This window comes from Calliphora vicina, chromosome 4 (assembly GCF_958450345.1).
Source record: "Calliphora vicina chromosome 4, idCalVici1.1, whole genome shotgun sequence".
Lineage (NCBI taxonomy): Eukaryota > Metazoa > Arthropoda > Insecta > Diptera > Calliphoridae > Calliphora > Calliphora vicina.
In genome coordinates, this window is record NC_088783.1 from 59,761,539 (window position 1) to 59,785,198 (window position 23,660).

General features: G+C 30.5%; 1 protein-coding gene across 1 annotated transcript in view; it reads left to right on the forward strand.

Annotated features, from left to right (window-relative positions):
* Positions 1-23,660, forward strand: part of LOC135956428 (uncharacterized) — a 48,596-nt gene that overhangs the window by 11,759 nt on the left and 13,177 nt on the right. The window contains exon 2 of the mRNA XM_065506919.1: positions 1,971-2,314. Within this exon, the coding sequence (XP_065362991.1) occupies positions 2,181-2,314 (134 nt within the window). The 5' untranslated portion in view covers positions 1,971-2,180. The remainder of the gene's footprint in view (positions 1-1,970; positions 2,315-23,660) is intronic.

Here is a 23,660-nt window from a genome sequence, read left to right on the forward strand (position 1 = left end):
GACAACATTCTTCATGGAGTAATGCCTCCAATTCTTGGTCTTCAAACTTTTTTGGCTGGCCTGGGCGACCTTTGTCTTCCGTGTCAAAATCATCACTACTGAACCGCAAAATCCATCTCTAGCACGTTGAAACTGATGGAACACATTCACCATAAGTTTCGGTGAGCAATCGGTGTGCTTTAGCGTCACTTTTTTCTAAATAAAGAAGTAAAGTAAAACTTCCCGCATATGACGCTTTGTTGGCACAAAATTCAACATTTTCACACTCGTTGCCTATTAAAAATTTAATTTTTTCTCTCACTCTGGAAACCACAACCATTGAAAAATTGTTGTAGAACGTCAAAATAACCATACGGTTCGATATTACTTTTCTGACAACTGTCATTTGTTGCATATCTGTAATAATCTGAGATATTCATCCTTGCATTTGCTCCCGAAATTATTTGGTTTAAAATCGATGACGCAAATTTTGTTGTACTGCGTAATAATTGTGAAATGACTAAATTTATTATACATATGTATATTTCATACCTTTTTTGGTAATAATGGTGAGGAAACTGCCATAGACCAAGATATGTGGCTGGTTCTATGGTGGATAGAAACGCTTTATATAAAAGTTGTAACACTTTATCTGAATGAAACTTAGCTATGCTCCCTTATCGTGAATAACATGTGAAATGTATGTTCCCATTGATTATCCATTTCCCTTGAAGGGAAAATTGCTATCGTGATATTCCCCTGAACTTATCATTCACAATAGTTGATTTTGTTCGTAACAGCTGTTTATTGTTTACAAAATTTCATTTAAAAATTTCACAACACGTGAACAAAGTTTATGAACGAAAAATGTGAAAAGGAAACATATTTCATGTGAAATATTCACCCCTATCGGCAAAACATGTGAAATTTATGTTCCCATGAAATATCCATTTCCCTCGAAGGGAAAATTGCTATCGTGATATTTCCATGAAATTTTCATTCACAATAGTTGATTTTGTTCGTAACAGCTGTTTATTGTTTACAAAATTTCATTTAAAAATTTCACAACATGGGGAATTTTTTCACCTGAACAAAGTTGATGAACGAAAATTTGGAAAATTGAACATATTTCATGTGAAATATTGATTGGCGATAGTGGTGATTAAAATTGAATTAAAGTTAAAAAATTAACTTTCAATTAGATCTTCACAACAACGCTTAACAATCTTATACATTTTAGTTTCACACTCAGCCTACAAGGTTAAAAAACTGCTAATTACGTCTCATATTCCAAAAAAATTAAAAAAAATTCCATCTTTCAATATTGAAATTTTAAAAATCAAATAAATCATAAATAGCCTGTTGTTTGTTCACATTTCATTCAGTGGGTATTAAAATGACTTGTATTTTTCGCAATAACAACAACGAAAAAACATGTTTTCTATATTTCGCTACAATATTTTTTTCCGTTTTAAAAATTTTAAATACAATTTTTTGCGTTTTTGGTAAAGTGCCATTATGACCAATATACGAGAGCATACATAAATATTTTCCTCGTATAAGACTTATGTGAGTGAGTTTACGAAAGAAATCATCCCAAAAACACACATTTGACGATTTCCTTTATTTATTTTGAAAACAAAGTGCATGAAACACACAATTTTAAACTGAAATTTATACTATATTCGACGTATTTGAAATGAATTGTATAAAGCCGACAAATACGAGACTTAAAATATTAACAAAATATTTAATATTTAATACATATGTACATAGAAATAAATAGCAAAAATTTAACGTGTGATTTATACTATAAATTAAAGATCTTTTGAGAAAAATATGGCAATTTTAAATTGAATTTTAGAGCAGCTAAATATAAAAATTTCATTTCAATTGATTTATTTTGGTTAGAAAATAAAAAGAAATAATTAAATTTAAAACAATATTTACATACAATATAAATAAATTCAAATTCATTCATTATTTTCTAGCAATAAAACGTGTGTGCTGTTTTGATCTCCTGCTTCCTCGGTTATTTGGGTTAATGACAAACCTTGAAAACGCTCAAAGTGAAAACAAAACAAACAAAATTAATAAATTTATTTAATACCTCCCTGCCCCAAAAAAGAAAAGCAATCAATTTTCAAAACGCATTTTAATTAGCCAACAACAAAAGAAACATCACCACCACCTATAACAAAATGCAGAAATTAAAATCAAAAGTGTTTGAAAAATTTCAAATCGAAAACAAAATGCAGAATATCAAAGCCCTGCCCAGAAGTCCGGTATTTCAATCGGGTGTTGCAGCTCTAATATCGGTGGGATTATTATCATGGTAAGTTGCAAGTTTATTATATTATTAAATTTTAAGAGAAAATATTGTAAGAAAAAGTGTTTTCGGTTTAATATTGAAGAAAGTTTAACTTTAAGATCGGTCCAGATTTTTAGTAATTTGAGGTATATATTAGGTAAGTGTTAGAAATAGTTCAATAACTTGGCAGGACACCCACGCTTGTTAATATATCTGTCCGGAGTTTGCTTGATTCAATTCCAGCCAGCGACTCTAATCTGTTGAAACAGGTTTATGACCATAGGGTAAAGCTAGAGGCGTAAGTGAGAGTAAAAATAATTACTCTCTTCCAAACAGAAAATACATTGATTTACATGTATTTTGTTGTTGCAAGAGTTAGGTTTCTTCTTCTTTCTATATTTTATTCTATGTTTATGACTTTCATTGTTCTGGTCATTTAATTAAGTTGCTCTAAAAAAATTAAAAATATGCATATTTTTCCATAAATATTTTCTTCATATTCACACCTTAAATTTTTATGAAATTTTGAGGTTAATTACCACAATAACATCATGTTCTTTAAATGACTGTTCATTCTGACATTTTTACATGGCCACCACTCGTTTTCGTACATATTTTTTTATAATTTCAGTTTTTTTTTTTTTATTTTTTGTAAAACGAAAATATTATATTTATACACATGACATAAATTTTTTGTTCGTTTTAATTAGGAAGCTTTATATGTCTACGTGGTGGCAGTAGGATGGATGGATCACCCTCTTCCTCCATTTTGTGCATGCTTAAGCATGTGACAATTTCATCTTTTTTTTTGTTGAGTTTGTTTGTTTTTGCTGTACATTTTATTTCGCCATTAAACTGTTCGAGAAGAAGAGAAAAAAAATGTTAAAGAACTTTTCTTAAAATAAAACGTTCATTTTTCAAAAAGACCATTATTTGGGTCAAAGAACTAAAAGGAAAAATACCCACAAATATTTAAATGGTTTTTCTGTCTTTATATTTATGTATATTCTCTTTTTTAATATCTCGCAATGAAAACGCTGCAATAAAATTGTCACTTGTACATGTGGTATGTATCACAAACATATACATATGTGAGTCCAATTACAGTGTGAAGAATGAGTGTGAAGACAAGCCACTTTACGTTAATATCATAAAATTTTAATAATTACCCCTATCGTGAAAAACATGTGAAATTTATGTTCCCATGAAATATCCATTTACCTCGAAGGGAAAATTGCTATCGTCATATTCCCCTAAATTTTTCATTCACAATAGTTGATTTTGTTCGTAACAGCTGTTTATTGTTTACAAAATTCCATCTAAAAATTTCACAACATGGGAAATTTTTTCACGTGAACAAAGTTGATGAACGAGAAATGGGAAAAGGGAACATATTTCATGTGAAATGTTGATTCGCGATAGGGGTGAATAATTTTATGATCTGATAATGTTTACGTTATTATCCAGTAACTGCCATCAATATTTTAATATCCTAAATTTTAATAATAACTATTTTAAAAAGGTTCCCTTAATCGTTTTATGATCTGTCAATGTCAAAATATCATTCAAACATCACAAACGAGCAACGAATTTGAAGCAAAAATCAACTTATTCCAAAGTACATACGTCTGCTTTAAATTACTCCATTACATCCTCAAACGGTGAACGTGTGTTATAGATTTAATACCGGAAGTGTGATTGGACCGTATTTGAATTGTTAATGAAAATTATTGCATTCTTACGTTTAATGATGTATGGACCTGGCAGCAACGACATGTGGTTCCAATTAATATTTTTTTACTTAGAAAGGAGTACAATCATGTTGTTATTTTCTATACGATCTCATATAAAGCCTTTTCAAAATCCACGAATAGAAGTTATAATGGCGATCTCCACAATTATTCGTAGGATGTTGGCTTGATCAATTCAATTTTCTTAATAACTGTAGTTTAGTTTAGGAAGAGTAGTGTTAAAGTTAATCTATACTCGGTTACTACATTCTAGAAGATCACTCTCCTTTAATAACGTGTAGATTCCTCCAGAAAATTCTCAATAAGTTGTAGTCTAATCTGAGTATACAAGTATCTATAGCAGTATATTTATGAAATTCTTTCTTAATCAAAAAATTAAAGGATAGAGAAGTATATTTGTAGCATTGTGTAAAATAATCCCAATCATAGCCAAATATTTTGCAATACAGTTGACCTTTAAACAATTTAATATGTCTGGACGTTTCATTAATAATATTATCTTCAGTTTCCGGTCTAGATTTTATGTTATATAAATATTATATTCACCCCTATCGCGAATCAATATTTCACATGCAATATGTTCCCATGTTTTGTTCATGAACTTTGTTCACGTGAAAAAATTCCCCATTTTGTGAAATTTTTAAATGGAATTTTGTAAACAACAAACAGCTGTTACGAACAAAATCAACTATTGTGAATGAAAAGTTCATGGGAATATCACGATAGCAATTTTCCCTTCGAGGGAAATGGATATTTCATGTGAGCATAAATTTCACATGTTTTTCACGATAGTGGTGATTATTCTGAAAATCCTATGTTCCTGAAGTTTAAGAGCGTCCTAGACAATAGAATTGTAGGACTTGGATTGTAGGAGCGCTTCAGTATTCAGCATGAGGATAAGTAAATACAGTTGGATCCCCGGCTGTGTGCCGGGAATCTTCAAGAATCTTCAATATAGATTTTGAATCATCGACAGAGATGTATTTTGTTTTCAATATAAAGGGTATGAAGATCAGATGGCGTGAATTATTTCTATACAGTTTTAAAAACAAACCAAGGCTTTTTATGTAAATCGAAAAATGAGTTTGTTCAAATATTAATATCACAAATAAATACAAATGAAGCGGATATGTTCTGTGGCGTGTTTAACTGTATGTAGTGAGCATTGAAATCGGTGTTATTTACACGATATTATCAGAGTTTATTACTTGATTCCAATTAAGCATACTACTTGCTAAGTTAACACGAGATCGAAGTCGTAGACCCGAGTAGTGCCAGAGAAGGTGTTGTACCGACTCCTCTCCCCCCTTATACATACAACTCTTACATTAGTTATTATACACTACGATATCCATGGCCATTAGGGTGGGTTGATTTTTTTCACGAAAAATCGTATAGCAGAAACGCATTCTACGGAAAATTCTAAGAAATTTTTGCCAAGAAACCATAGGTCTAAAATCAAATCCTATCTTGCGCATTTCGTCTTTTATCCAATGATATTTTAGTATTAATTTCTTTTTAATAGTTTTTTTTATTGGATAAATGACGAATTGCGCATGATAGGATTTGATTTTAAACCTATGGTTTCTTCTAAGAAAGAAAACTTTCTTAGAATTATCCGTAGATTGCGTTTCTGCTATACGAATTTTTACGTTTTGATCGTCCATGCAAATCGACCCAGCCTAATGTCCATGTTCCTCCTAACTTTTCCTAGAGGAATATATGGAAATTATTTTATTGAATTTAGTCTTGCCTGGTTGGAATGTCAATCTCGACGGATTTGTCGAAATTCATTCGGTGTGATATACAATCTTTCCGATTGTAGGATAGACCCATGTCGAAAATGATAATGCCTTTATTCGCCCGACTCCCAGAGTCATAGGATTGTCCTGGCAGATATCTATTTGATGTGTAAATCAAATGGAGCCAAATCTAGTACCATCTGCTGACTGGTTGCATAGTGTATATCGTCAGTAATGACATTGGGAAAGATTTGATCTGGTGAATGCTGCGTACATATACGGTTTTAGGCAAAATCTTTTCCAAACGCCTCTTTCATTCAACTATCAGGGTTATGATTTCGTAAAAAAATCTAGTCCTATATCATACTTGTCATCTGTTGAAAAATCAGGGTTACGTAATGACAAGTTATCGTAAACAGAGGTTTGCCGTTGGTAAGATATAGCGTTAATATAGAAAGGCCCTAACTCGTGTTTTTTTTTTGGCTATACATAGTATATGATATATGTGCGGACCATTTATCGAAATAAACGAAAATCTGGGCTTACAAAAAAAAACACGAGTTAGGGTAATGATATACCGTTCCATCTGACCAAGCTAAGTATATAATTTAATGCAGATTCCATGAGTTCACTTATTGTGCGAAGATATCTTCCCCTGATAAGGAATCGGCTTAACAATGATGTCCGTCCAGCTTGTAATCCTTCCATCTGCCCTTGGATATATCGAATAAAAATTATAACTTACTTCAAGTGCTAACTGAGATAAACATGCTTTATCAAGTTCAATCCTCTCCATGCTGAACAGATTATAAAAATTTGTGTTAATTTCTTATTTTGTCTGCAAATAAACTGCACAAACTGTGTATAAATAACATATCATACACTGTATTTACATTTTTAAGATATTGTCTGCCTAAACATAAGTATTGTATGTGGTTTTGAAGATACATTAAAAATTCAATATAAATTATATTTTTTTTTAAATAATAAACAAAAATATTTTGAAAAATACGAGTACATAATGCAAATAGTCAAATATCATTATAAATATGGCACTTTATTGTTATATTAAATTAGTAAAACAGCAGATTGACAAATATAGAAATACACACAAATTTGTATATTTGTCTGTAATGAACAACACGCCATTTAAAGGTGTTGAATTTCTAGGTAGATAATTAAAACCAGGAAGGCAGACAGACAGATAATCATACAAAATACACAGGTAAATAGGAGGTTAGACAACAAATTATTTTCGAAGCAATAGAGAAAAAGATTTTGTGCAATATTTTAAAACAGTAATGTTTAATAGGCCTGTTTAATTTTTACGACCCTTAACAGCTAAAATATCTTAACCAAAAATATATTCGATTTTCGTTTTTTGTGATAATCGATAATTTAGGATGTAAATGTACCAAGTACGATTACAATTTTATAGCAAATACAATTTTAGCTTAACAATCATTAAAATGTTTCTCCTGTAAAGTTTGTTGTTATGCACTTCAGATATTTTAGCTATAACGGTTTAAATACTAGCTTGCTTTAATCAATAAATATGACTGACAGTTGCAGAGTAAATATGATTGACATATGAAACTGGCTAGAGAGTAACTTGTTTAGAATTTACGAGCTTCTCTTTTACCCTTTTAAACAACTTTTCAGTTTGTCTTCATACATATACGAATTTTCTCTATATTCTATTACATCGTATAGACACATTTTCGCACCATAATTTTTTTTTGTTTGCCAAGGCAAAAAATTAAATAGTTTTTATTTGCCATTTGCTTTCTGCTGAAAATAGTGGGAGGGAGCGGTGTGTGTTAATGTAAATTACATCTTTGCACATAATTAAATGTAAATTGGAGACGAAGAAAAACAAAAACGCTCATTTTGTATTAAACGAAACGATAAACTATAATATTTTTACGATTATGAAATTTCATGTTCTGCAAAATTACAGAGATTTTCAAAAATGTTTTAATAGATTTTTCATGTAGTTTTCAATTTGGCAAGATTTTTCTTGTACAAGTTATTGTGAATAGCAATTCCACAAACCACCCCCTAAAATATAAACAGTATTTCTTTTGTGTGTTTAAATTTTAAATCATATGGTAAATATTCAATTTAATGGGGTCTAATCAGTGAAGCGTGCCTCCATTTAGTACAACAATTTACAATTTGAATAATAAAATTTATTTTCAGTGTAAAATAAATAATTTGTTTATTGTGGCCCCTGATGATGATGATGATCATGCTCGTATGTGTGCGAGTGGGGGTGATTGATGTTGGGCTTCAATTACTCATTTTGTTGTACTTTTTGCTGTTTTTGTTGTTGTTGTTATAGTTGTCAAATCGACAAATTGATTTAGAAATGTTTTTATGTTGATCGTGGCTGTTGATTTTGTAGTTAATAAATATTTTAATTTATTCATTTATTATGATCATCATCATCGGCAGATGTTTACTTTTCAAAATAATAACAAAAAGTACAAAAATAATAAAAATAAAATAAAAACGTGAATCAATAGAGGGTGTCGACTTAAAATGGAAACAAAATGTGTTACTTTGTTTAATCGATTAACGTTTCGTTAATTTGTTGTTATCGATGGCATAATTAAATGCGAGTTGTATTGTTGAATTGATTAAAAATAAATAAAAGTTGGGTTAGAAAATATATTTTATACCCTTCTTCTTGGAAAACAAATTATACATACAATACAATTAATTTTGAATTAATGGGTCAGTTAATTAAAGATTAAACCTCGGAATGAATGGTATTAAACGGAAAATTAACATATTTACATTTGCTTATACATGTTGTTAAAATAAATTTAAATTTTACCAAACACGTTGGTTCGATACTCGAGATATTGCAATTCAAAGTTCATAAAGTTGTTTGTATAATAGAGACTCAGTTTAATAAACTTTAATTTTAGACCTAATTTGAATAAATTGTTTAATATGAATAACTTTTATGCTAATGTCTTGCCATGCCTGGCACACCTAAACTAGATCCGATATAGTGTACTCTTATCGCGATGAGATAAGATACTTCAGCCAACACTCTAATGGCCGACATTTCAACCAGTAAAACAACCCCAAATTTTATGATATAGACACTCTGCCAACTCTATCTCTTCTTGAATATTAGTTGCAAATATATAGGCCTCCTTTGTAGAGGAGAGAACGTTCATGAATCTTATACAATCCGAGACAGAGAAGATTAAGTTTCTCGAGAAGAAGGGCTATGTTTTATGATCTAGTTATGCTAACATATTCACACGATCTGTAGCTACAGGATTCTACCGTGTTTAATCTGACGACCGTATTCCTTGCCAGATTTCTGAACAACAAATCCACTGACGTTTAGCATCACTAATTGTGTCTTTGTGAGCTCTAATGTTCAAGAACCATACTTCTTGTAGTGTAAAAGTAAAGATCTTAATTTGGGCGCTCTGAAAAACTAAACTAACCATTGTCGTCAAAGTTAAGGAACCTATTCTTATATTTTTAATGATCGGCTCCCACAACTAGTAAATAGTCAATGCATATTTCATGTGTTGTAGGGCACCAATGCAGTTCCCGTTATTTTTTATTAACTTACCATCCTGATAAGTATGTTTAGATGTTCTTGTACATACATTAGGGTCATTGTACCATTTACGCTTACTATTCGTTCTCCGAACTTCGCAATCTAATTTAGAGAGAAAGCATTGTGAATACTAAAAAATGCTGATATCTTCCTGTGACGCTCTCTACAATTTCGTTCTAACGTTCGTGTTGCTTCCCGTAGTGTTGGAAGGATAATGATAGTTCGTAACATCTGATGTCCAAATATTTACTGAACCGGTTGATAGAATTATTTGAAATTAATTACCACTTGGCACTGAATGAACTCGAAAGTGTACTGTAACTCTATATATTCTTGGGATCTCGTATCAATGATTCGTTATACGGATGTAAACAGTAATAAGTCTCGTGGACCAGATGTCATGTCTTGGAACAGTGCTCTTCGACGTTATCTCGTTCAGTAGCAAAGCTTTTTCAATATTTTTTATTATGTTAGAGAATTTTATATTTTTTACAAGGATACTAAGTAACATCAATTCCAATAACCCTAAAAATTTTCTCCTAATTGAAATATGGTCTATTCTTTCCAAAGTTATGGAATGAAAAGTAAAATATCATTTAGAGTACGACACTATGTATTTCGTAGGGAACGCAGTGACTTGTTTGCATTATTTTCGGAAGGTGGAATTACTATCTTTGTCCCTGGGTGTGAATATTTTCAAGGCATTGTAGGTAGAGATTCCAAACGGGAAATCCCGAAGCAAGGTATTTTTTAATTTTAAATCCCGGGATTTTCGAGATTTTCAAAATCCCGTTTTTCATAAATTAACAGGGAAAATTGTCATTCCTGAAATCGCGGGTCGGAATTTCGGGATTCTTTATCAAAATTCCGAACCCCGGAATTTTAAAAAATCAGTCCCGATTGGCTTCTCTAATTGTTGGTGATGACATGTGTGTCTGAAATGGAAGAGGTACCGCAAGACTCAATTCTTATTTCTACTCTACTACGTATTTATCTAATCAAGTTATTTATTAGGGATATGTATTAAATAGGATCGATTTTAAACGTCGCAATGATCATTTGCTACATCTGCATTTTTATTTCCAAAGCGTTCGATAAAATGCTTTAAGTTTCGGATTGCAATAAGAGTTGTTACAGATGAGATCTCATCGAATTAGTTCAAGATTAATTCAGACATTTAAACTCAGTGACGGGAATTACTTAAAGTTATTTCTTGTGAAAACAAGTTATGGCTTATACAGCTACCGCTAGGTTGACAATCTTGGGGCTCCGGATCTGGAGCGAAGATATTGTAACGTCATATAAATATTATTTTATATGCACCTTTATTCAGTTTAATGTTTGATGGCATACGCACGTTTTTCCTTTATCTTCCTCGGCGTTCACAACCGAACAAAGGCATTTATTTATAAATATGAGTTATCAAATTCTCTTGAATTATGGTTTGTGTTTTACAGTTCTATCGCTACCGCACCGAAACGGGCTTTAAATAGATAAGACATCCCGCTCCTCTCTAAAGTTGACTGTTAGACTACTAAATTGGAAGCTAAGATTGTTCATGTTGGAGTTCATACACCATTTAGAACAAATACTTCTGTTGAAAACTCCCTACCTACAGATATTCGACAGATATTCTTTCGCATATAAAATTGGGGGAGCCAAGTATTTAGGAACCTTCCTTGACAATAAACTGTCATGGAAAATAAATACGCAGGAAAGATTAAAGAAGAGCCTTAATGCCTACTGAGGAAACATAGCTACAGGGCTATACTCAATAAAGCTCAAAGGTGTGCATGTCTGGGCATTACTGGTGCCTTTGGCAGCACCCCGCAGGCGGCCTTGGATATAATCCTAAACCTACTACCCATTGAGAACTATGTTGAGAGTGTGGCAGCAAGGAACTTACTCAGACTAGGATACTGTATGAGGCAGGTCTTATGGGTCAGGACTTTATTCCATCTGGAATCTCTGACAATAAGGTCGCGAACTTCAACTTCGGTGCATCACCCCCAGTAGAGTTTCCCATTAACTAGTCGATGGGTGCGCAGTTTTCACTGACGGATCCAAGATGGACTCTGGTACAGGGGCCGGGGTTTATTTGGTCGACAATAATATCAAGCGCTCATATAGACTCTCTAACGAATGCAGCGTCTTCCAGGCAGAGATCTTCGCGATCTGGAAAGCCACAGAGTTGATAAAGGCATACGTCAATATAGGGTCTGCTGTGACTATATACGTAGACAGTCAGGCTGCACTAAGGGCTCTAGAATGTCATTTAATACACTTCAACCTAGTGGAGGACTGTAGGAGAGCTCTAGAGGAGCTATTGGTACACTACTCAGTAAGAATATGGTGGGTACCAGGACACTGTGATATTCAGGGAAATGAGGTAGCAGATGAACTGGCTAAACATGGTTCTGATCTAGATCATGATACTAGGGAACGGGGGATTAAACCACCTATATGTTACTACTACAGGTTAATTTACGAAAGATTCCGCGACTATACAATTCAATCCTGGAGCAGTAGGTCAGATTGCAAAGTGTCCAGGGTCTTATGGCCAAAACTGAATGCAAATGCAACCGGAACACTGATAGAGTTGGATAGGTATAATTTCAGGATTATAGTAGGACTGATAACCGGTCATTCCTCAATTGAAGCCTTTAAGGGTAAATGGGATAATGGCACACAAGACTTCTGTAGAGTGTGTTGGGATGCAGAGGAGCTAGAGACAGAGTCACAGACTTAGGTGTCTAGGAAATAGATTTCTGGACGAACTTGGTAATGTTGCTGTCTGTAAACTGAGCAACATACAAGGTTTCTTTAAGAGAATGGGGTTGCTATTTAAGAGACGTTCTACGGCGATTCCAAATCCGTAACAAGATCTTTCTTTATTTCGATCTTTCTTTCTTTCTCTTTTTAACAGGCGGTTTTGGATTCTTCTTTTATTCTTAATCTATCTTCACTGTTTATATCTATTGAATCACAATGGACCTCAAGGTCTCCGAGTGGAAGTGCACATAGTGTACACCCCTTCCTAACCTAACCTCCCCTTATCAATAGCGCCACTTCATTTCTGTAACAGAGGACATTTAAATTTATCATTAAACAAAATACATAGCAGTCAAGATAGACATACTCCGTCGCTTGTTTTTATTTACATAATTCGTTTCACAATTTAACCATTGAAATCCTAACTGCCAACATTTCAGGTCATAGATTTTTTTTCTTTCCAGCACTAGCAAATAGGTTATGGACATTTGATTTGAATTTTGCTATATTAAAAGTGAAAGGAAAGACGCTTATTCCACATACGGACAGTCGGGATCCACTGAGATAACCTCTCTCTTTGTACAGCTTCTGCTGGAACACTGCTGTAAATACCAGTTACTCGGTATTTTTGATCTCCCTAATATTACTTAAACAAAAATGTGCGAAATAGTTATTAACATTTCTCAATGTAAACAGAAATTGTGTATTTTTCTTAAAATTCTAATAAATTGTGTAATATTAAATATTCAGTTTATTTTTGAGGCAAACAAAGTATCGATTACTTATTTCACACAAAATTTGCTGCACTTTAGTTCGAATTCGTTATTGGTTTTATTTGTATATTTCAAGTGTAGCCAAAATAACCTTCATTATATAGCGCATTTATAAAATGTGTTTTTTTTATATTTTAGCGTTTTTTCTTTTAAATTGTTATATCCACAATATTATTTATAATGTTGTTGTGTATATTTTGTTCTAATCATAATATTGAGGTCAGTTCAAATTAACAATCAACATTCGCTAGAACATTTTGCAACACATTTCTGTTATTTTTGTTTTTATCTAGACAAAAAGCCAATCTTGAGACGTTTGTTTACAAAGTTGCTTGGAAAAATACATATCAAATGATGTTTGCGAGTGTGTGGAAATTATGAGAAATAATAAAATTTTACTCATTTTAAAACACTTGACGTTTTATTATATTTAAACAAAATATTTATAGAAATAAACGCAAAAAGTAAAGTAGAGGAAAACGCAAAAAAAATAAAACTGATAACAAATATAAATAAGTAATAATTGTGTGGTGCTATTTTGTCTGTGTACAAAGTAAACAAGCCCCTTTTGTTGCACAATTACACAAGGAAATAAACAGTTCATGAGAAACAACAACAACAACAAAAGTCAATACAAATAAAAATTCAGTTCTAATACATTATGAGGTGATATTTAGATTGTAATTTTTTGTTGTTGTTGTTCAAAGTAGGTAGCGAATTTTATTTAATTAGAATTTTGCTGTAAATTAAAATGAAAAACCGGGTAAATGGAAGGACTTGGGAATTGAGGAAATCATTAGTTCATTGGTTTCAACTAAGGCATTACTAAGTAATGTGATGTAAAAGTTATTGAAGTTAAAATTGTAACAAAAGCTTGTTAAATAAATTAGTTCTTTAACAATAATTTTATAGCGATTTTGCTTGTTTTTTGAACCATTCTGTACATAAAAATAATATAGTTTTGAGAAAGTTTAAAGTCACGTATTATTTGCTAAACTTAATTGGCACAATTAAATTAAAATGAAAAGAATGTGTAACAACATTCTAAGACAGATGCAGTTAAACGTGCAGTTTAATAAGGGATGTAACCTAATTGAAAGATAATAAGAATATGCATGTATTTAGAGCAGTGGTCGGCACTCATAGCCACTAAGGGGCGAACTTAATCGGTTATTCAAATGTTTTAAACACCAATGAATTATGAAATGAATGAAATTCGTTACAAATATTAAAATAGAAAGGATTGTGCCTAAAAAACATTATGAGAAACATATGGATTCCGAGCCAAAATAACTGCTCATAGTTTGAGGACAAAAACGAATCAAGCCAATATCGGATACTCTGTTCCAAAGTGAAGTGTATCCCAGAGAGAACCTTCTGAATCGATCGAAACAAATTCTAGTGGGACTGGTCATGGTCTGGACCATAAGACAGGTGAGGCAAAACTTCCCAACCACTTCATTCTAAATAGTTTTAAACAGGTATTGCAACATGTGACAGAGCGTTGTCATCTCGTTTTCATGTCTGGTCGCATATTCTGGGCGTTTTTCGGCAAATGATCGCCTCAAACGAATCAGTTACAGGTTCCATGTGATGATCAGGTCAAATTTCAGCAGCTAATAATAGATAGGACCCTTTTGCTCCCACCAAATACAGAGCATTACCTTAGCAGCATGGATATTTGGCTTTGGTGTTGGTTCGACTGGTTGCCGGGCTTCACGTACAATCTCTTACTCTTCGGGTTATCATAATGGATCCATTTTTCATTTATAGCGTTCAAGCTTAATTTCGGACATGCAAAATCGGTTTCAAGGTCTCTCGGCTTCAATTCTTATGGTACGCCATTTCCTTGCTTTTGAATCCTGCTTGAGCAGCTGCCAATGATTTTGCAAGCTCTTGAGTTTTACAACAATCTTCATGGTCTTCAAACTTTTTTGGCTGGCCTGGGCGATCTTTGTCTTCTGTGTCATCACTTCTGAACCGCACAAACCATCTCTCGCACGTTGAAATCTTTGGAACACATTCACCATAAGCTTTGCAATCGGTGTGCTTCAGCGGCACTTTTTTATACCCTTCATCTTCGTTAGAAGGGTATATGTAAGTTTGCCATTCCGTTTGTAATTTCTACATTTTTCATTTCCGACACTATAAAGTATATATATTCTGGATCCTTATAGTTAGCGGAGTGGATTAAGCCATGTCCGTTTGTCCGTCTGTCCGTCTGTTGAAATCAACTTTCCGAAGCCCCCAAATAACATACATACACGATTCATACACCAATATCTTCAGAATTCTTCCGGCTCGGTTCCTATTTAAAATCGGTCCACAAATGACTGAGATATAAGGAAAAAACCAGGACAACCTCGGTTTTTGACCTTTTTTTTTTACCTATATCTGGATTACTCATTAATATAGACAATATGGATATCTAATGATAGATATTTCAAAGATCTTTGCAACGACGTATATAAGACCATCATAGTAAGTTGGACATGCAATGGATCAAAATCGAAAAACATTTTTAACCAGAATTTTTTTTTCACCAAAAGTTTTTTTTCGCTAAATATTAAAAAAATTTAAAAGACAAAAAATAATTTTTTAAAATTTAAAAAAAAATAATTTTTTAAAATTTAATAATTTTAAAAAAACAATTGGAAAATTTTTTTTTTCAAAAGATTAAAGAAAAACAACTTGGAAAAAATAAATAAATTTTGTTTACCAAAAAATATTTTAAATTTTTATTTTGAACTATAATTTGGTGAAGGGTATATAAGATTCGGCACAGCCGAAAATAGCTCTCTTACTTGTTTAAATTAAAGAGGTAAATTAAAACTTCCCGCAAATAACAGATATGTACCCTTCAAAATTACTTAAAGACAAATACCTATGGGATTGAGATCTGGTGATGTATGTTTGGGGTCATTGAAGTGACGGAATCTCAAGATGGAAAATATATAATCAGAATAACTTCAGAATTCAGGCAATAAGTTAACACCATTTGCTTTGAAACTACAATAACGTAAAAGGGAACAAATAATTGATTGTGCTGCGATTGAAATCAATGAAACTGTTTCGTAAGTCATTCTAAAGAATAATTATTCCTGCTGTAAAATAGCCAAAACTAAACGTATGTCATGCATCATTCACTAAATAAAATAAATTCTGTGATTTTTAATTGACGTACATACATATGTATAGACTCAATATAAATCAATTTTGATTAGCAACTAGCAACATTTATTACTGCAATTAAATGCAAAATTTCATTTTGATTTGTTACATTGGCAATTAGTTTATCAAGACTTAACGTAACAAAGAGTATTTCAAACTAACTTTTATATTTTTTTTTATAAAAAAAAAATTCTTTTGTTTTAAAAATAAATTAAATAGAGAGAACATGAAAAAATTCATTCATTTTTGCAAAATAAAAAAAAGTGGTTATTTTTACATTGGCAAGAGAAACATTTTTCTATTTTCAACAATTGCGCAGAACTGATCATTTGTTAAAATACAAGTTTTTATTTAGCAAAATTAACAATTTTGTTTTTATTATTGTTTTTAATATTATTACGACTGTCTATATAGTATGATTCACTCTTTGTTTTATAATTATTTTCCATAAATTACATTTGTTTGTATTTTGCACTCAAGTCATTACTAAATAATTTATAAACACAATAATTTGAAATGCTGACACATTATGGGGTGATATTTCACTAAATTTTGTTACATTCTCATGCAACAATTTTTGTTTTCTACACAAAATGTTAATAAACGATTTGGTTTTCCTTGGACTTAATTAATGTAAATTGAAAATTTGTTTACTGAAAGAAAAATAATAAAGTGTTCTTAATTTCTTTAAGTGTACATACAATTCATTTTCTTGACAATTACTCAATTCTTTTGGATTTGTAATAATTTTTGTCAATCTTAATCTTTAAAATAAGCGCCCATTAATCTAAATTCAACAAATTAATCTGACAGAATAAATATACGAGGACGGGTCAATATGTCCGTGGCTTTTTGAATAATACACTGGTTGTTGGACATAAAATTATTTTATTTTTCAACATAGTCTCCTTTGAGCTCTATACACATTTTCCAAGGTTTCTCCAATTTTTGTCTCTTTCAAAAAATCAGATTTTACAAGGTAATCAAAATAGGTATTTGATGATCATTTCACCCCGAGAAATCCACTGACACCCAGAGTCTCTGGCGGTAATCGAACTCGCAACCCTCTGATTGATTGCCCAGCTCTCTATCGTCTAGTCTATGAGGGCTCCCTGTTGAAGTAGCTTTTACTTGTTCAAAATTTGAAATTAAAATTTTTCTTAATTTAGTTAGCATTGAATTTGTAAATTATATGGGAAATTTTATTCTAGGTAAATTGTATTGAAAATTTGAAATTTCATATTAAACTTGTTTAAAATTTAAAATTTTTGTTTTTATTTATTGAGTTACCTTAGCTTTTTGGAAATATTAAATGAGAAAATTTTTGTAGGTAAATTGTTGTTTTTATTTTGAAAATTGGAAATTTGTTTAGGAAAACTTGTTTATGAAAAATTGTTTGTATCATGTAGGCCAATATTATTGGAAAATTGTGTTTGATAGTTTTTGAAGTTTTTTTTTTTGAGAAAAAATTGAGAGTATGTGATAGAAATTCAAATTGTGCGGTTGAAAAATAAAAATTAAATATTGAAACGGAAAATAAAATAAATAGTAATAGAAAATTGACTAGAAAAAAAAAGATAAATTCAAAAGGATTACGCAAGAATATTAACTAAAGGGATATGATTTTATACCAAGGATAGTTAATGAAAATTGAAAAAAAAAACATGATTGAAAGAAAATGATAATAAAAAAAAATTGTGAAAGTGTGAAGCATAAACATACAAATTCGAATAAAATTAAAAGTTAAACAATATTAACGATTTTTCTTAAATAGAATTTGATAAAAAAGTTAAAATGAAATAAAAACTTAAATCTATGAATATTTTTGAATAAAAGAAATTTATATAAAAGAAAATCAAAATAACATAAAAACTTAAAATTGTGAAGATTTTTAAATACATAATTAATATGAAAAAAAAATATTGTTTTTTAAATAAACAAAAAAATATATCATTTATAACTTAAAAATTCAAATATTTTAAATGAAATGAAACTAAAAATTTAATAATTCTTGAAATTTAATTTAAATGAAAATTTGTGTCATATCAAAATAAACAATGACAAATAAAACATTCATCATTAAGTTTTGAATGGATTTTTAAATTTTGAACATTAATCGCATGTAAAATGGATATAAATGAATGAAGAGTGTATGCTGAATATAAAACATTTAAAGAAAACCAGTGCAGTGACTTGTCAACATTCTTTAAGTTTGAATGGATGAATTAATTTTAATGAAATAGTAATAATAAAATATTTAATTAATTTTTTTATTATAAATGTAATTTCTAATTTAAATTTAATTTCGATTTGTTGTGTTTTTAAATCAATTCTGTTTTGTAAAATTTTGAAAAATAACAAATATTATTTTAAATATGCTGCTGATATGTACATATCGAGGGGTATAATATGTAAGTTGTTTTTGTTATATAATATTATTTTTATTTTAAAATTTTGATTTGTTTCTTTGTTGCTAAAAATTTATTCATGGCAGTAACATTGAATATTTTAATTTGTTTAAATATTGTATTATTATTTGTTTTTAATTTTCAATTTAATAAATGTTGAAATTATTTTAATTTAAAGAAAATTTAACTAAAATGGTCTACTAATTTTTTTTTGAATTTTTGAGTTGTGGAGAATTGAGGTAAGAGATGGAATAAAAATTGTGTTAAATTTTTTTCATTAACAAAAGAAAATTGAACATCACTGATTAGAACCCAATAATTGTAATAATTGTGTAGTCATGAATCAGTGACGTTACATCCCTCTCGTTCGGTTATTAAAACGTAAAAGGATCATGATTGGCTCGCATATCTTAGCGATATGGTTGTGAAGTTTAACCCTCTAATCCGCAAACTTTAAAAAGCTAAAAAAATGTTGTCGAATAATTTTTTTTAGAATAATTATGACCCAATAAACTCAGAACAGCCATCATAAACTAATTTGCAAATTAATTTTAGGAACCAGGTGCAAAAATGTGAAGAGTCCCTCAGGGCATTGTTGCCGGTTTAGGTGTAAAAAACAATAAGATGTAAACATTAATTATGATACGATTTTATTGACAAAAAGTAAGAAAATATATTTTACTTTCTTCGATACTATGATCATAGAGAATACACATAGAGCGGAAACTCTCCTGTCAAATACCTAACTCAGTTGTCAAAAACGGAAGTGGTGAGAATGTATTAGTAGAAAAAACTATGTGAAAACAAAACCAACGCTCGTATGTGTAATTACTTTGAGTATTTTTTTTGTTTGAGTTTTTTTCTAGTTTCCGCTCTATGTTCTTTATGGTCATAAAAATTATTCAAAAAAGTTACACTTAGGTTTTTGACAACTGAGTTAGGTCTTTGACAGGAGAGTTTCCGCTCTATGTGTATTCTCTATGGCTCTATGTTTCTCTATGGTAATTACTTTGAGTAATTTTTTTGTTTGAGTTTTTTTCTAGTTTCCGCTCTATGTTTCTCTATGACTCTGATATTCATAAAAACAATTTTTGGCATTTGAGCAGCATAAATGAAGATCAGATTTTGAGCAAACACACTGTGTTTGCTACTTTTTGCATAGTTTGCACAATCTTTTTTGACTAACCGGATTGGAAAGGGATCGATATTGTCATAACGGACGTCATTAACTGGATGTTTTGCTTTCTCGCCAACTTTTGAACTTCCTGGCTGTGGATCTTCTTGTGGAGTATCAACTGATCATGAGTCAAGGCGGATAATTTAATTCGTCTGCAGTCTCTATCTACCATTCCTATCAGTTGATTTTATATAACAAAAAATATAACAACAAAAAAATAAAAAAAAACTATGAAATATAATAACCCCGATAAATTTAGCCGCAACTCGAAACAGTGCTCTGAGGCACCCCTTAGTTTTTGCGTTCTCAACACACTTTTTGTTAATTGTTTAACATTTAGAAAGAAGAATATCTTACCTTTAAAACAAATTATATCGAATAGATCGGGCAACTAAAAGTTAGTAAAACTTTGATTTAAAAAAAAATCACACACAAAATTTCACGTGCTAAAATTATGACATCACTCACAAAACAGCTGACAAAACAAAAACTAAAATTAGAATACATTTCGACCTTCGAGGGAAATGTTAACAAATCTGTAACTAAAGTCACCGTTAAATTTAAAAAAATATATATAATTACTTTTAGAGATAATTGGTCTTTTGTAATGCATGCCTTGAGGCACTCTTGCGGGTTAGAGGGTTAACTTATGGACAATTTGGGTCTGGGATCTCAGGAACCTACAGGGGGATATTAGGGGTCATGAGCTGGGCACTTCCTTATGAGTTCCAGTTAGGGTATTCAATTAATCGGGTTTCTGATTTAATCGGTTAATCGAGCAAATAATTAATCGAGGTTTAGATTTAATCGGTTAATAATCGGTTAAATTTAAATTATTCGATTAACCGAATAATTTCCATTTTAATTTTAAATTGAAAAGAAAAACAAGAATTGTGTGTATTTATATAAGCATTTTGTTAATAAAAAGAACAAAAACATAAAAAACGAACAAAACATAACATTTCAACAAAACAATAAATTAACATGATATTCTGAAATAATCTTTTAAAAAAGAATGTAATTTAAATGATTTTTTTTAGTTTTAATAAAACTTGATCTGACTGATTGTAGATGTTGGAGAAATCGAAAGTAAGGCATGATAAAGAATATCCAATTTCTCAGTTATTTTTTTAGTTTTTTCTAATCATATAAAATCGTCCATCATACCATGGATTTTTTTAGATTTTAAATACTTTAATACTTTCTTTAAGTTGTGATAAAAGACTCGTTTCAGTAATGTCTTCAGTTTCGTCTATTACCATATCGTCCTCCGACTCATTAGGACAAAAATCATCATAGAACATTCTAGAAATAAGGGTCATTTCCAAATTCCTTAGTCAGTTTTCGTACTATACTTAAAAAAACTATTGTTAGAAGGGAATGTTTACGAGTTAAGAAATAAAATTTGTGTTTATTCGTTATTTCAAAATCGCCAATTTTGAATTATTCGAACAGTTAACCGTCCAAAATTAATCGGTTAACCGATTAACGGTTAATCGATTGAATACCCTAGTTCCAGTACATTGGCTATAGATTTATATTTGTACAGTATAAAAGAATATACTGCGTAATTCCATTGAAACAAAAAACAAATTTAAACATATTTTAACTTTTAAAATGGAATTACGTAATAAATTCTTCCCTCCTTTGACTGTTGCCATATTATTGTTCGCAATTACAAACTTATTGTAAAATTAGAATCAATTAAAAAAGAACAAGTTTTCATTGCGTGTTCCAATATTCAAATATTTATTAAATACACAAAATAAAATTAAATAAATTAGTAAACAAATCACGTTCTTATACATAATTATTTGAGTTTTGGCAACAAAATTTTATAGTTTATAAGAAATATACCAGACTGTTACATTTTTCATTACTAAACACACAAGTATATCTTCATAACAACTTGTTTTTTACAAAATGTTTTGGCTTTGAAAAGAAGTTGTATATTCTTATCAGCAACTGGTAAAGTTGACAATCAACAACTAACAAATAAGCTTGTAATAAATTTCTATACAAATGAAGTAAGCACCTATATATTGATGGGTAATTATAAACAAATAAATATAATAATATTTATATAATAAAGTTTTTACACAAAGAAACATTTAAAAACATTTCCTCATCAAGCCTTTGCTAAAAGCAAATACAAATAATAATTACACTGCAGTAATTATAAATGAAAGTTTTTTTTTGCGCAAAAATCTAGCATAGGCGTAGTTACGATTTTTTGAGCCGGGCAAGACCGATCTTCACAGCGCAAAAGTAATGTAAATACTGACGCGATATATGTATATCATAAGGGCACTGTTATATAAGGGCACTGCTACACGTTCAATATATATTATGATATTTGGATCGCGATCCAATATAATGGATCACGCAAAATTTGGTTATTCTGCGATTTTATCGCGATCCATCAATACTGCATGCTACACGTTCAATAAATATCGCGATAATTTATCGCAGTCAATATATATCGCAATAATGGATCGCAGTCAATATATATTAAACGTGTAGCAGTGCCCTAATATATGGATACTGCTACACGTTCAATATATATATATTGTGATATTTGGATCGCGATCCATTGTAATGGATCACGCAAAATTAGGTTATTCTGCGATTTGGATCACGATCCATCAATACTGCATGCTACACGTTCAATAAATATCGCTATACTGGATCGCGGTCAATATATATTGAAACGTGTAGCAGTGCCCTATGTATATTGAACGTGTAGCAATGCCCTAAACGTTCAATAAATATCGCGGTCAATATATATTGCATGTTATTGTGCATAGTTATTGTGAATTGACACTAATGTGAATGACCACTAATGTCAAATACATATGAAAAACAAAAAGCAACAACAACTGTGCGCTTTGTAAATTTGTTATGTTGTGATATTAATTGTGAATTTTGAATAATATTTAAATTTTATTAGTTTGTCGTTTATTAGGCTAATTTTCATGTTTTACTTTGCTTTATTTCTACGCCTTTTTTATTTACGTTTACGATCATGTTAAACCACTTAATTTGTTTTACAAAATCACTTGCTAAACAAGTGTTAACTAGATACAATATAAAAAGAAACTAGAAAATTCAACATAAAATAAAAACAACTTTGAAAAATTTTTCATTTTATAATTTCAAGTATCATATTATGCAATTTGTAATTACAAAACTATTGCAACTTTTGAACTATTGCATAAGCTACGCCATTGGCATGAAATCAGCTGATTATGCAAAATAGCATTGAGACGAAAGTGAATGTAATTCAATGATTATGAATATCTCCTATAACGTGCCTATATTTATAATGTGTAAACATCTTCTATCACAAAATCAACAAAATGTTATTTTTTGTTTCCCCCCACTTTAACAGCTAGTAATAATAAATAATTAAATTATATAGATTTAGCGATACTTTAGAACGTGACTTATTTCCAGCTAATTAAAAATAAGAAGCAAAATTAAAACATGTGATTTTTCTATAATATTAACACAAGTTTCCTTGTCAATTATCTAAGTCAATGTGGGTAATAAATAACAGAGAAGATATTTTGGAATTTCAAAAAGAAATGATTTATTTCACTATAACTATTCTTAATAAACTTTATGAAATGTTTGACTCTGACGTCATTTGTTTTAAACTTTGTACTTTAATTGAGAAGTTCATTAACTTGTTTTGTGGGTGCGTCGTTATGCATGTTAACTTTAGTATAAAGGCGAACTTGTTATAGTTGTTCTGATTCTATTTAATTACTCATCAACTTAAATTCTGAAATTGACTGCAACGAAATATTTAGTTCCCCTGCACTTAAGGTTAATGGTTCAGTGTTGTAATTCAGATCAAAATTAATGTTATCCCTAAAATATAGTTGAAAATATTGTTACTTAAATAATTCAAATTAGCTTTGCCGTTACTTTTTAGCCGTTTTGAATCGGTAGCCAATGTTGGTATTTCGCTTATTTATG